Genomic DNA, 14,101 nt, shown 5'->3' with positions numbered 1-14,101 from the left:
TTGAAAGCTATTAGAAAGCGAGTTCTGCAGCCCGCCATCATTAACGACCGACTAAGGACCAGATAGCACAATGGAGCTTGGAAAAGACTTCCGGTGAAGGCAACTTCGATATGCACTATGATACTTCCATCTCAGTCTCTTGATCCAGGGCTATACTGGAACGTCAGGCTCACCAGTACCTTGCATAAGGCGTCTTTCGATGCGCAGAGGCGTGAGCATTTTCCTGTCTCCCAGGTAATTATTGATTTAGGCAAGCAATATGTACATGGACCAGATTCAGATGGTGCGAAAAGCTCCCAGAACCTGCTGGGCATCCTTCAAATGCTTGCAGCAAACCTAGAGTATTAACGACAAATCGCTCCATCCATCCAGCATACTATGAAAGCAACGAAAGGAAAGTAATTCAGCCCAAGAAGGTCTCTTAGCATGTAAGTAGAGGCAAAAATAAAAACATACAACAGCGGGGATTCGCTGGTCGTCACCGACCCAACTACTGATCCACCCCTCACTGGCTTGACTATGGGAGAGCAGACGGGATCCCGTATTTTCCGGTGGGTATGGTCGTATGTGTTCGTTATGCCACTGCAGCAGCCCAAGTCTCGCGTTGACTGATCTCAGAAGTATAAATCACCTCTGTCTTCAAGACATTCACATTCGAAAGTAACCAAGGTCCAACCAATCCCTGATGTTTCTGGGTATACTGCAGTATCTCCCAGAGCCATGACTGCCAAGTAGAAACAGCTCTTTCAACGGCTGCCCTGTCAAGTCGGTCACAGCTGCAAGCTCCCACTTGGCAGTGATGCATCAGCCATGTTATGCAGGACGAGGCTTGTCAATGAGCTGATTGACGAGTTCATGTCAGATCGGATATGATTAGCGACAGTGGAGTGCTTGCGGCAGCAGATAGGTCACGCGTGTAATCTTAGGGTTGGCAAGATGGCCCAGAGGTGAAGGATTTCTTTGCTGTAAGGAGCTCAACTGCAATGCCACTGGATGGGATACCAATCAACTTCCAGTGTCCAGTTCTTGACAGTAAGAATAAATAGGCCAGTCAACTGATATACCAATATGACCCTTGCCATGAAATGGATCTTGTTGTGATAAACAATAAGACTGATGGCGACAGAAAATGCCTTTGACATTGATACCAGAAGTAAAGGAAAGGAGAAGAAGGGACGGGGAACTCGTATCAATTACCTGGGTAATTGGGGCTGTCATGGCTAAAAGATGAGCATAAACACGGCGAATAGAATATTAACATAAAGTAACAGGGCCACGTTATATATATTCCCGAACGCTAACATCATCGCCTTGCAGATTTTAAGAGATCATAGAACTATATAAACATATAACTACCAATAAGTTCAGTAAGTAGTTTACCCACACTTTTAAGTATTATTTCCAACTAATATCAGCAAGTATATAACTATACCAACCTCCTACTTAAGTTGTATATTAAGCATAACTAATAACTAGTCCCTTGCTATCTCAAGGCTAAACTAAATATAGGGTTTATAATCCTAATCTTCTAGTTCCTTTATATAATAAATCTATAACTTATCTAAATACTACTATGCCTTAAGCTATATATCTTAAAGACTTACTTCCTCCTATTAAGTAGCATAAAACTATAAGCTAATTAACTATTTTACCACCTGGATATAGCCTTAATAGGTCTCCCTATTAACAATAGTTTCTTTATCTGAACTATCCTAGTCTACGTCATATGCCTAAACCCAATAAGGATCAAGATTATGGTTTGCCGTAAACTCACCGTCCTTAGGCAATTCAGGAATCAATTCGATGGGAATTATAATAAAAGTATTTCGTAGAATTCCAGAGGAGAGGAGATATTCTTTGTCCTGTTTATATTGTTTAAAGTGCCTGCGGAGTAATTAGTATATGTATATGCCAAGGTCCTTATTAAACTCACTTTCTCAGATCTTCATCTTCAGCCAGTTCTGGGGTAACTCGATATATAGGCCAATCCTCAGTTAGGAGCGGTTTCAACACCTGCCGACGGTTTTCTTCACCTTGGCAATGGATGTTCATCCAGGTTGCATCTGCCATATCCCTCCCACCATAGGTATTCGTCCAGCTTGATTAAATGCGACTCCATAGCGGTTCCCAGTCAGAGCCATGTTTCTAATTAACCTCTCTAGATAAATAGTAGATAAACCCCTATTTACGGCGAGTTTCGAGGATATGCCGTATCTAGGCTGGTAGCGCAGGAGATACCTGTTTCTAGAGTCTTTCTAGAGTTTTCTTATATATATCCTGTTTCAGAAGTGGTCTTATAGCTTCCTTATATTTCCCCTGCTTTATAAGTTGTTATATAGATTTTATGTCTTTTAGGGTCTATTAGGTTTATTTCTTAGCTTTAAGGTATTTAATAATAGGAATTATCTATTTAGAATTTCTCTAAGCTCTTTTAAGCTAATTATATTATATAAGATCTTTAGCTTAGGTAGTAAGAGTTTATAACTCCTCTTCTTAAAGGTGTTTTTTATAAATTTCTTATATTATAAAATTATCTTTATTAATATAATAAATATTATAATAAACTAGCTTTTAGGTATTTAGGGGAAAAGGCTATATACTTTAATTAAATTCTATAATATAATTAATTAAAATCTAACTAGTTCTTATAATATTATTAGTAATATATATAATTATTATATTCTTATTATAGGGGTAAATACTTCGGCTAAGCAGGGTATATTTTAATTATATATTAGATATAATCTTTAACAGGTTATTTAAAGCAACTTGAATATGGTTATGGCCTGCGATAAGTTCTTCTAGCATCTAGATCTTCTGCTCCCTGTCGACGATTATTTAAACCCTGGAATGTTCCGACTGTAAAAGATGCCGCAAGCGTTCTCTACGCTCTGCTAGCGGCAGGTTCAAGACACTCCTATAGAGCTCCAGATTTGGGTCCATTGTAGTGGTTAATCAGCAAGTTAGTCGTGTTGGTGAAGATGAGGCTGGATTCCAAGAGGGGAGGGGCTACAAATTGTGAGGGAATTACGCGAGTACGTTTTTTTATTTCATTAGCGAACAACTAAACTCCACCATAGATGTGGGTCAATCAATGTGCAAAAAACCAAACCAACAGAGTATTTGGCCTGGCTGTATCCTTAGTTCCGACTTCCGACAAGATGATCCCCGCCTTCGATCATAAGAGCGATGAGGAAACCCTTGAAATCTCAATGGGGATCAGCTCCGCGCTCGAATTTTCTGAGCTACCTCGGAAAAGAACTGTACATGCTCCATCGCAACAAATACCAGGCAAATAGAAACACCCAGACTTGATTTAACAACTGCCTACATCTATCAGGAAGAAAACGAGGTACAGCCTCCCGATGACCCCATTCGTACTACGTACTGCATGCAATGTATAAATGTAAGAGGGACTCCAGGATATCACGAACGAGTTGCAAGTTTGATGACGCGTTTATGGTGCTCAGGCTGCAAGGCCAAGCACCTTGCTGTGCAATTCTCGGTCGCGTCCCGAAAGGCAACAACATCTTAGAGACTTTACATTGCTCACCAGGGCCACCTTGCAGGTTGCCTGTATTTGAAGATGTCCTTGAAAGATCTCGAGTCGTGGCATAATGTCGTCGGAACTAAATCGATAGACTGTACAGACCTAACCTGTCTATTTCCCGGTGCCTCCCTTAAGTACACAGGTATCAGCGACTTCTATGCCGACCTCGATGGCACCGCCTACGTGGCTTGGCTGATACCGGTTATTAAGTCTGATGCTGATACTTCTCCTACGTCTCTTATGGATTGATATATATTGAAGATAAAAGAAATATATGGGTTATCTGCTAAAAGCTAAGCTCTTCGGGGAGCTTAAAATGACATTAGAAGGGCTACTAGAGCGAGATTCTTTCTGCTTTTGCGGATATAGTATTAGCTACGTGGCTGGATTTGAAGGTGATAATAAGGTTGACTTATTATATTAAATTAGTCTGCCAGATGATATTAATAAGCTTGTGCCAGAGGACTAGGTTTGTATGCTAGATCTAGACAGTTATGGCCACTTTTAGGATCCAGAAACTCAGCATACTACCTGGTATTATAATCCAACCTGCGCAACTATCGGCGAGCTTATTAGGTTCTATATAATAATTACCATAGATAAGAGTTATTAGAGTAAGCTTGATGAGCCTGAGATAAAGTCAAAGCTCTTAGACTCCCTTGTTGATGGTAATATTAGATGTATAATGTCGGTTGAAGATATTTGAATCCTAACCGGAAAGTTCTGGGATAACTGACATGGCTCGCATACACAAGGACTAGCTGTTGGCTGGGATAAGCCCTTGTCGTCGTAGGTTTAGTGTTGCCAGGGGGTGTCACTGGTTGTGTTTTGTCGTATGTGAACAAATACGCCTCTGAACCTATCATGCCAGTTAATACATTTACCGGCCTTAACCACTTTGATTATCCCTATCCTTCTGATCCATATATTAGTAGGCATTACACTTCAATATAACGTTACATGGCAGAAATTATCCTCAACTTCGCCATTGGCTGAAATCCGATGGCGTTGGTGCATGTTTGGCAGTGACTCTTGCGGCGTGGTTAATAACAAGGCTGGTGGTCTAGTACTTACTCGAGAATGGTATCGTGTATTCCATGATATCTCTGTTGCTGCTAGGTACTCTGTCAGACAACAAACACACTGGACACTCTTCCAACCGCCTAAATGCCCTTTGGTTTAAGAGAAGGAAATGGAACGACAGAAGTGTCGTATGTGCTTTCTGCTTCCTATCAGCTGTTGTCGGGCAAAGGTGTCGTTACTAGGGACCATGTGAAGCCAGTCTTTTACAATTGGGTAAGTTCATAACTTACGTGTACTTAATACAGTCAGGCAAAAGGTTCAGGTCAAGGGCCCACGGGTATCAACAAGTCAACGTCACACTATCATGTACACTGTCATAATCATAACATTACAGATTCAAGGGAGTAAAAGGGTTTTAGAGACAACACATAATTTCTGTAGACTATGGAGTTTCCTAAATACTAAAGAGTGCGCTATCGCTGCACTGAGAAAGCCCAAAGCAGTGTATCCTATTCCTGTAGGGTGGGGTCTCTAATCTTCGTGTCTCGCAAAATCAAACGCCGAACGCAGTCTCACGCTGTCTATATACCACCTCGGGAACCGCGAGTTTAGTAGGCGATACCCTCCTTGGAGTTGATGTAGACAACCTTAGGGGGAGGGACGCCGTTGAAAGAGGTCGAGTAGTCGGGCCCATAGGCAGCAGGACCATAGACCCAGACGAGATGATCTGGAGCAAGGACATCGGGAATATCAACAGTCTTCTCCTTGCCGTTGGCGTCCTTTCCAAGGATGATGTCGGAGCTGTCACAGCTGGCACCATACAGAACACAAGACTTGGTCTTCTTAGAAGGAGAAGAGGTGTGCCACTGGAAGGAAATCTTGTTGGCCTCGTTGAGTCCGTGGAGAGTACCGACGGAGAGAAAAACACGCGAGACGGAAGCACTTGCGGTGTGCTTAGAGACGTTGATGACATGGGTCTGCAACCATCCAGCCTTGGAGATGAAGGCGCGTCCAGGTTCAGTCATCATGATCAGCTTGACAGGCCAATCCGCAAAGACGGAAGAGAATATGTCGATGGTGGGTTTGTTGTAGTCGACGAACAAGGGAGCAGTCTTGGTCGAGATGCCAGCCCATCCTCCACCAATGTTGGCAAGAGTCATGGTGATGCCGAGTTCGTTCTTGACGCGGTCGAAGACGCCGCGGAAGAGCTGGGCAAACTGGACAAAAGCGTCGGTGGCGAGGTTCTGAGTACCAGGATGACCAGAGAGACCGATGAAAGTGAGGCCATGCGCCTGAGCTTCTTCGATGATGGTGAAGGCCATTTCCGGATCAACACCAAACTTGGCAGAGAAGGGCTTGTCCGAACCTTTTCCAGAAGAGACAAGACGACAGAAAGGCTTAATTTCAGTGAGAATGGTGGCCAACTCACAACCCTTACGCTTAGCAACACGATCAGCTGCCTCGAGCACACGATAGACCTGCGAGGTGCTATCAACAGCATAGCACTGAATCCCAACATCAATACCCCACTCAAGCTCATTGCTAGGAAGATTGCAGTTCCCAAGCGAGATGCGAGCAGGATTGACGCCTCTGTCGACGAGGGGCTTGGCTTCACCTTTAGAAGCACAGTCAAAACCACATCGGAGCTGGTCGTAGACGTCAGTGACGGGCTTAGCAGCGCAGGCCTTGACGGCACCGAAATGAACGACGTCGATGTTGGTGGTTGAAGGCATGGAGGCCATGAAATCGCGGACGGTGTCTTTGACGGTGGCCACGTCGATGACGAAGAGGGGCTTTTCGCGTTCGGAGAGGGGTAGAGCGTTGTGCTTGGTGAAGGTAGCTTGGATGCCTGGGGACATTTGGGGGGGGGTAGACGACGGGCATGAGGATCGGATGGAAGATGGTGAGATGTGAAGTTGTTTTTGTTGAGGGAATTGTGATTTGGAGGCTGTTGATGGTAATGCCTGAGTCGGATGTTGATGTTGGTTCTCAACTGAAGAGTGTTGACAAGATGGTTGGGTTGAAGAATTTCTATGCTGGATCAAGAAATTATATACCGCAGTGGAGCATCTGTACAATCTCTTTATCTGTTCCACTGGTAGTTGTTCTGTTGCAGTGGTAGTTCTTCATGTTCAGCTGTCCTGATTCAATGGGCATATCAGAACGCGGATGCCAGTGCCATCGCACTCTTATTCGGCCTGCGATGCATTGAGCTCTCTTTGTACATCCGAAGATCGTGTCTGTTCGTTCAAGACTCGTTCTCAGCTCAGTGGCTGCCAGTTCTTTTGTTCTGAACTTATTTCCATTGAACAGCTGCCCGCAGTTACTTCCCCGTTGTTTGCCTCATTTGAGATTGCGCAACACTAGTCAGCCAGAGCAAGATATCGAGGTAGTTTTATCAGTCTTTTGGTCAATTGTCCTTTCCTACGAGACTTTTACAGCCTGCACTCAGGATGGAGAAATATAATTCAGTCTTACATCTACGATCCCATTGTCTAAACATCCAAACGTCACTACGGAGTACGGTGTTGGTTTGTAGGAGTTTCAGGATTGTGAGTTTACATGATGATCATCACACTCTCTGCCATCGTACATCAATCCAAAAACCTAGCTTGATTCCGTTGAGGACTTCAAAATGTCAACTGTTTTGTTCTATCCACGACGGTCTTGGAAGTTTCCCCATGGATCATTTATCCGCGCATACCAGACGGCCAGTGTTTAGCCAGAGTCTCTGTCGGCTCGTCTATCATGCATGAATAACACGCAATGAACCAATCGCCCTTCACCCGGATAGGAATTAGAGGAGTGGGGTTACGAGCCGTATATTTAGCCTCGAACTCGTGGAGGACCGGGTCTTGGTTATACTCGAGCTATTACTTAGCCAGCAAGGCAGGCATAGCTACGTATTTGCAAGTTTTTGTTAGAAATAATATTTCAAAACGTGGCAAAGCTATTCACTCGACTCAGTAGTATCTAGATGAACTAATGTATTTATTAGTGCTGGCCTGGAAATGATTTCTCCAGCGCTAAAAGTCAGTATCAGTTCTTAAAGTTTATTCACACGTATGTTACAAATTCCTGGGAAACGGGAGTACATGTGCCTAGATTGCCCTATTATGCCACGACCCCGAGTGGCTTTTACGAGAAGAGAATGCTTGCCTCTGTTTTAAGAAACCTATTACAGCAACTAAGGAAACGGGATATGGAGATTGCAAACTGCAAGTTCTTAATTATAGTGCCAGATTAGTATTACCGGTTTATTTACAGATGTCGCAGCTAAACAGGTAGCACTTGCGAGAGACTGGAGGAAGTGGGGAAAGCAACAAGATACCCTTCTTTTCACCCAAGACTAGACCAGGTGGCATTAACGACTGCTCTAACAATTCCATTCAAAGTCTCCTGACAGACGTTGAATAGACAGAGGTATAATGGAAGCAATAAACTGTTCAGCTGCCGACACCACCACTGGTTTATCCAAGTCGCAAAGCATCAATAAACCCCAATGGTCTCACCAACAACACTTCGAAAGATACCATCTGGGTCAAACTTCTCTCGGACTGCCTTGAAACGAGCAATATGCTGCAAGCAAATATCAGCATCCCGGTCTCAGCCGTCTAAAAATAATCTTACATCAGGGTCTAGGTTCTTGGCAGAACGCTCGAATACCTCTCTTGTATTTTTGGTCCAATGCGGGCGGCACGGGAATTCATCAATGAGCGTTTCGGCAAGTTTGTGATCTGTCATCCTGTCAGCTGGGACTCTCGCTACCCATCCATCGAACCAACTTACAAAACGGTTCGTTGTATCGCAGCCCATCACCGATACTTGGTTTGTAAGATGGAAAATCCAACATAATAGCACCTTTATCCCAATCAGCGCCATCGGACGTGCCGTACGTAACCTGGCCTAATAGGTCAAAGTACGGCCTGCCAAACTTGATGTTGATGCCGCTCCTGTAGGTCGATGCCATAAACTTGAGCTTCTTGGCCTCGTTGTCAAATAGCTGCCGAACGCGCTTGAGCATTGCATTCGCTTGAGTCACGGGGAATGCAAGCTCAAGAGTATAGCCGTGGATACCATACTCCCAGACTGGTCGCTGGTCGGGATACAGACCGCCGATGAGGACGTCGTAGTTCCAGCCGTAGACTGGCCACTTGGTGATGGGTTCGTTGGTCGTCTTTTCTCGAAAGTTGGGGTTCTCCCATTGTCCAAAGAGGATCTCCTCTGCGAGGAGGTTTGACAGAGCGACGCCTTTTCCGGTGTTCCAGAGGGCAGTGATAGCGCCGGCTTCGAGTTTGGTTATTGAGAACGTATTCTGGAAACCCTCTTGGTCGCTCTTGTTGGTTGGAATGACGTCGTAATAGCGCCAGTGGAATTTCTTCTTATGAGGCCACCACTACGATCATTTAGCATGCCGTCACTACAAGGAAGTGAAGTACTTACCCATAGGTTTGCTGTGGCATAAGGCGAAATCATACCATAGATATCCCCGTCAAGAACATCAGCCTCGTCAAGCGTCTTCTGGTCGGCGTAGACTTTAAAGTCGGGATAGATCTTGAACTTCATTCTGACGATGACACCCAAAAGACCAAGTGATGTCGAGGCAGCAAGCCACTCATCACTATCGTCACGCTCCAGGTGCCGCAATTCACCGTTGCCATCGATGATATCGAGGGCCAAAACACCAGCCGCGACCATAGAATCCTCCCTAATAGACGACCTGTGGGCACCCATCGCGACGCATCCAGCCAAGGTGATGTTCCAATTGACAAGGGTATACCCCGCAGACGCACCACGCTGATGTAAGTAGTCTGCGAGTTGCAGGAATGTCACACCAGCCTCGATCATCACAGTGCCCGCATCGAGATCTAGATCATAGATCTTGTTGACCTGCTCTGTACGAACAATGACAGTATTCGGGTCATCAGAACACATTGTGTCATACCACATATGTGCTTTTCCCGACGCGCGAACTCTCTGGCCTCCTTGGATGGCATTTTGAACGATGTTTTGGATGTCCTTGACACTAGTTGCGTCGTGGACAGCCGAAACATTCTGGCAGGCTGGGAAGCCGGGGCCGTCGAAAGTGTTGTACGTCAGAGCATTGGCACCAACGGCCCAAGTGAATACGGCCAAGCATCGAAGAACTGCCATGGTGGTGGGGAGGGATAATTAACCACTGGCGATGGGGTTTGAGTGGCAACCAACCTGAATAGTCTAGAAGCAATCCCCATTGTATTTAAGCTTATTCCAAACAACTAGAGGTATAAAGTTAATTGCGCTCCGATAAGCGAGTTCCATGTGAAAGTCTAGGACGAGCGCCGAGCAAAAGCTAAATCCCCGCGTAAGGTTGCATTCACTAAACCTCGAGTTGGCGATCGACATCATCAGATGATGTAGTGCAGCTCTCTTCAGGCAGGTCCCCTGCCCAGGATGGCACTTTACGCGGGGAACTCGCCAAGTGCAATAGTGTTCCTGGTTTATTACCCCAGAATGGGTAGTTCCGTGATCTGCTGATGTCTAAAAACAGCAAGGTATGCATAGAACCCCAGTCGTATATGCCGCTCTGTTAACATTACCCCGCGTTTTAAACTGGATTGTTGGTGAGGCACAGGAAACGACGTCCTGATTATGATCAAGTTCACCTCCGCTATGAATGCGTTTTTCAAAGCTCGAGTCGCGGAAGTGTAAGTTTAACATATGAGGCGTTTTCAAGGTCCGCATAACTAGATCACAGCCACGAGGTAAAAGTCGTGAAAGTCGGGCGAAGGGTCCGCATAACACTTTCATTGACAACAGGTCAAGCGCGAGAAGATGAAGCCCACAAGTCACCATGGATAAAGCTACCATCAGTAGTAAGACCAGACCCAAGAACTTGACATATACAGCATGGCCCCAGTTACTCTGAATTTACGCTCGCTGATACCTTATGTGAAGCTTTGCCATCAATTGTATAACATGGGGGGACTCTTAGTTAGCCCAGGTAGCTAATAATAACTCTATCCACATGTCAAAAGAGGCGAGTCCTGGTGTCGAGGGAGTCGAATTGCAGCAACGGGTTGACTACAAGTTCGAAAGGGAGTCGTCCATGAGATGCGAAAATTGATATTTTGAATCCGATAATAGACCTATTTATTTCCTTAGTTACTTTCAATAACATCGATTCTCCGGATCAGGAAATGTATTTGATAAACGCTGGAAAATCTGTTGGAACAAACTGTACTATTTAAATATTAATCAGCGTTGAAAACCTACCCTACGGCTGCGACCCACTTTCAAAAGGCCGTCAATGGATACTGCGTCGCGGGGTCGGAAGCGGGAACAATGATATTCCAGGTGCAGCCACTTTCATTATAGCAAAAGGAGTATCCCTTCATCATTACGATCGTAACAACATAAGAATTACATAAGAAGCAAGCATCTATAGAGTAAAGAAACCGCCTGAACCATAGGCGCAATCATTCAAAATGCCGCGCATGAATCTCGGCCTCCCCTACAACCATTGCAGCCACTCCCCTTGCCCAGCTGGCTTCCAAAGCCCCAACCTTCTCCGCTGCGGAGCCTGTCAAACCGTCAAGTACTGCGGCAAACCTCATCAAAAAGCCGACCGGCCGAGGCACAAGGTCCAATGCATCCCGATCAAACAGACCAAGGACAAAGTCACGGAGGAAGAAGCCAAGTGACGCGCTAATCCCGGCGACGACACCAATGGAAACCCTTTCGACCATTCCGTAGGCCTTTTCTGGTTCTTCAAGAGCACTCGTCCCTACATGCAAGCTCGCCACGACTACATCAGTGCTATTCTCAACGTCCGCACCGGCGAAGCCGTCGAGATCGCACTCAAGGAATCTCTTGACCTGCTGCGTCTCTGCCGAGGCGACAACCTCGGCGTTCGCTCACAAGTTCCTGCGCTATACCTCCGACTAGGAAGGGATCAAGAGGCTTACGATTTCATCAAGTGGTATGCGGTGAAAGGCGACTCCAAGTACGACTGGCGCGACATGAGCTTGCCGTTCCTTGATCTACAAGGAGAGGATGCATTCGAGGCTGTTATCGAGAAACCTTATTACTACATCTCCTTCAAAATGGCCCTGATGCTCATCAAGATCCGGTTGATGAAGGATTTAGAGTCGCTGCAGGGGTTTTTGCAGAAGAAACCCAACGCGACGGGGGAAGAGAGATATGATTATGTGCAGGAGGAGGCTATGAGCGATATCCTTCTACAGCGGGCGGATGTAGTCGCGAAAGACGACTACAAGGACTTGATTGCGGAGCTGAAAGGACAAATACTGCAGTTGTACAAGATGGTTAAGGAGGACAACAAACACATCTGGCCGGGCATTGAGAACCCGAACCTGTATGCATATGATGTGCCGACCGCTTATTCTCCCGGCTCGCGGGAGGAGGCTGTGCTTATCTTTCGCAACTCGTGGTACTCTTGGTCAGAGACGGAACCGGCGATACGGTATATCAGGGGGATTATTAAGAATGATAGGTAGGGAATCTGCCGTGTGCACAAAATTAGAGAGCTCCGTGCCCAGCGTAAAGATAATAAAAACGTATCCCAGATGACTTCATCTTGGATACCGAGAAAGCTGCCTTATTCGAGACTTTTGGGTAAAAAAGTGAGTCGTTGAAGTGTCGGGCCGAGTTTCGTCGACACGGTATCGCACCTAAAACACGGGGCTAAGCATTTTATGGGGTGCGCTTTGACTTTACGTCCGGTGAGCCTGACACAGACGATCCGGAACAGAACCCCATAGACAGCCATGATCGACAACGTTTCCGGTTAGCGACAGTATTTTCGGTTAGACATTCCAGAACGGCACGAGTCAGTTGAAACGCGAGTCAGTCGATGGACGCCACGCTCAGACTTTAAAGCCGGCCAGACAGAAGCTAGAGCCAATAGTAAGGGGAAAATATGGAGTCATCGCGGCATTGAAATGTAAGAAGACGAGATGATGTGCCGAGGAGGATCCGCCACGTGCGGTCGGATGAGTGTGCCGAGTAAGTGCGGTAGAGGAACGGAGCGATTGAGGCTAATACAACTTGGGGGATTCTTGCGAGGGAGTTGTTTGAGATGGTGGATGATAGCTTTGGTCATGTTGATGGTGTTCTATAAGTATCAGGGCTGTAAAGACTTCAGTTTCAAACCTGCCCAACATTCATCACATCATTACTACCTCTGGCAATACTGAAGCCCACTCTCAGCCATGCTTTCACAGTTCATCACGTTCCTCGCCCTTGCAGGCTGCGCAGTCGCCGCTCCAAGCCCAAGAGCCGCAAAGTGCACATCCTACACCATCATCAACACACGCGGCACCGGCGAAATCCAAGGCCCATCCGCTGGGTTCCGCACCATGAACTCCCAAATCACGTCCCAAGTCCCCGGCGGCAAGATCTACAACACCGTATACCCCGCTGGCTATGACCAAAACTCCGCACAAGGAACACAGGACATTATCCGCGAAGTGAAGAGTGTCTTGTCGTCTAACCCTAGTGAATGCTTCATCTTGGAGGGTTACTCCCAGGGCGCAGCAGCGACTGTGAATGCGCTGTCGCAGTTGACGGGGAGTGCTGGGGATGCTGTCAAGGGGGTGTTCCTGATTGGTGATCCGTTGCATAAGAGCGGGTTGGCGTGTAATGTTGATAACAATGGTGGTACGACGACTAAGAATGTCAATGGGCTTGAGGCGTTTGGGGGTGCTGGTATTCCTCAGAACTGGATCTCTCGCACGCTTGATGTTTGTATCTTTGTAAGTTCTTATGAAGCTGGGTTTTGGGGGGTGTTGACTAATGTGAATAGGGCGATGGAGTCTGTGATACGACGCATGGGTTTGGTATCAATGCTCAACATCTTCAATATCCGAATGATGCGGCGACTCAGAACCTTGGAACGACTTTTGTTGTCAAGAAGTTGAATGGGTAAGGGAGTCGATTTAGAAGGGAAATGTTCATTTTGTGTAGCTACTATCGAGAATGGCGATGTACATAGTAGTTTGAGAGTCAAAGTTGGAGTTTCTGTGACCTTTTCATGATGACAACGAGCTTGATCCAAAGTCCAATAGTGCATGTTATTCTTTGCTGTTGGCGTTGTCCTTCAATTGCATGAAGCAGCCTAGATATCGCTCCGGTCTGTGGAGTCGTACAAAGGGTCAACATTAATCAGACTGATTTGTAAGATGTCACACAATTTACAAGAGTTTTACTCCAGCTCTTTAATGATAATATAAAACATATATAAATAAAAATTATAGTAATTTCCTAAAGTCAAGCCTCTGAATCTAAGTTGTTTGCTTGGACCGCTTGAAAGAAATAAGATGATGATTTTTCTATGTCGAGGTTGCAACATGCGACTTTCAATTGCCTCTAGGGTGAGTCAATTACGTGCATGGTGCAACCCTTGCCTCTTCCCCGCCTTTTGTTTGGCCTTTGATATGGTCAGAAAACCGTGATGGGATAAAGCTTTCTGACAAAATCAGGCTGATCCGTTCGACCTACTACACGCAGTATCCTGCTCTGGTATTT

General features: G+C 45.8%; 5 protein-coding genes and 1 non-coding gene across 6 annotated transcripts; 3 read left to right on the top strand and 3 right to left on the bottom strand.

Annotated features, from left to right (window-relative positions):
• Positions 1-449: 449 nt before the first annotated feature.
• Positions 450-565, bottom strand: FOIG_09649. Its single transcript, XR_004093437.1, has one exon. It is a non-coding gene; the product is annotated as a 5S ribosomal RNA (ribosomal RNA).
• A 3,021-nt stretch (positions 566-3,586) lies between these two features.
• FOIG_09648 (uncharacterized protein) lies at positions 3,587-3,799 on the top strand (the record flags this gene model as incomplete). The annotated part of the gene is made up of 1 exon (XM_031209928.1): positions 3,587-3,799. One exon carries the CDS (start codon positions 3,587-3,589, stop codon positions 3,797-3,799), a length of 213 nt encoding a protein of 70 aa, XP_031060179.1.
• A 1,382-nt stretch (positions 3,800-5,181) lies between these two features.
• FOIG_09647 (uncharacterized protein) lies at positions 5,182-6,432 on the bottom strand (the record flags this gene model as incomplete). The annotated part of the gene is made up of 1 exon (XM_031209927.1): positions 5,182-6,432. The coding sequence occupies one exon, from the start codon at positions 6,430-6,432 to the stop codon at positions 5,182-5,184; it is 1,251 nt and encodes a 416-aa protein (XP_031060178.1).
• A 1,630-nt stretch (positions 6,433-8,062) lies between these two features.
• FOIG_09646 (uncharacterized protein) lies at positions 8,063-9,727 on the bottom strand (the record flags this gene model as incomplete). The annotated part of the gene is made up of 4 exons (XM_031209926.1): positions 8,063-8,152; positions 8,204-8,310; positions 8,363-8,969; positions 9,017-9,727. 4 exons carry the CDS (start codon positions 9,725-9,727, stop codon positions 8,063-8,065), a joined length of 1,515 nt encoding a protein of 504 aa, XP_031060177.1.
• Positions 9,728-10,978: 1,251 nt separating this feature from the next.
• On the top strand, positions 10,979-12,428 carry FOIG_09645 (uncharacterized protein). Its single transcript, XM_031209925.1, has one exon. It carries the CDS (start codon positions 11,344-11,346, stop codon positions 12,070-12,072), a length of 729 nt encoding a protein of 242 aa, XP_031060176.1. The 5' UTR covers positions 10,979-11,343; the 3' UTR covers positions 12,073-12,428.
• A 111-nt stretch (positions 12,429-12,539) lies between these two features.
• FOIG_09644 (uncharacterized protein) lies at positions 12,540-13,615 on the top strand. The gene is made up of 2 exons (XM_031209924.1): positions 12,540-13,329; positions 13,380-13,615. The coding sequence occupies exons 1-2, from the start codon at positions 12,787-12,789 to the stop codon at positions 13,500-13,502; spliced, it is 666 nt and encodes a 221-aa protein (XP_031060175.1). The 5' UTR covers positions 12,540-12,786; the 3' UTR covers positions 13,503-13,615.
• The last annotated feature ends 486 nt before the right edge of the window (positions 13,616-14,101 follow it).

The sequence above is a fragment of the Fusarium odoratissimum genome (assembly GCF_000260195.1).
Source record: "Fusarium odoratissimum NRRL 54006 unplaced genomic scaffold supercont1.16, whole genome shotgun sequence".
In the NCBI taxonomy this organism is placed as follows: Eukaryota; Fungi; Ascomycota; class Sordariomycetes; order Hypocreales; family Nectriaceae; genus Fusarium; species Fusarium odoratissimum.
This window is presented reverse-complemented; position numbering and strand designations above follow the sequence as displayed.

Bases quoted from the DNA above. Each gene is read 5' to 3' on its own strand.
- FOIG_09645 (XM_031209925.1), top strand. From the start codon at position 11,344: ATGCAAGCTCGCCACGACTACATCAGTGCTATTCTCAACGTCCGCACC.
- FOIG_09644 (XM_031209924.1), top strand. From the start codon at position 12,787: ATGCTTTCACAGTTCATCACGTTCCTCGCCCTTGCAGGCTGCGCAGTC. The intron at 13,330-13,379 runs GTAAGTTCTTAT...TAATGTGAATAG, and splicing joins CGCTTGATGTTTGTATCTTT to GGCGATGGAGTCTGTGATAC.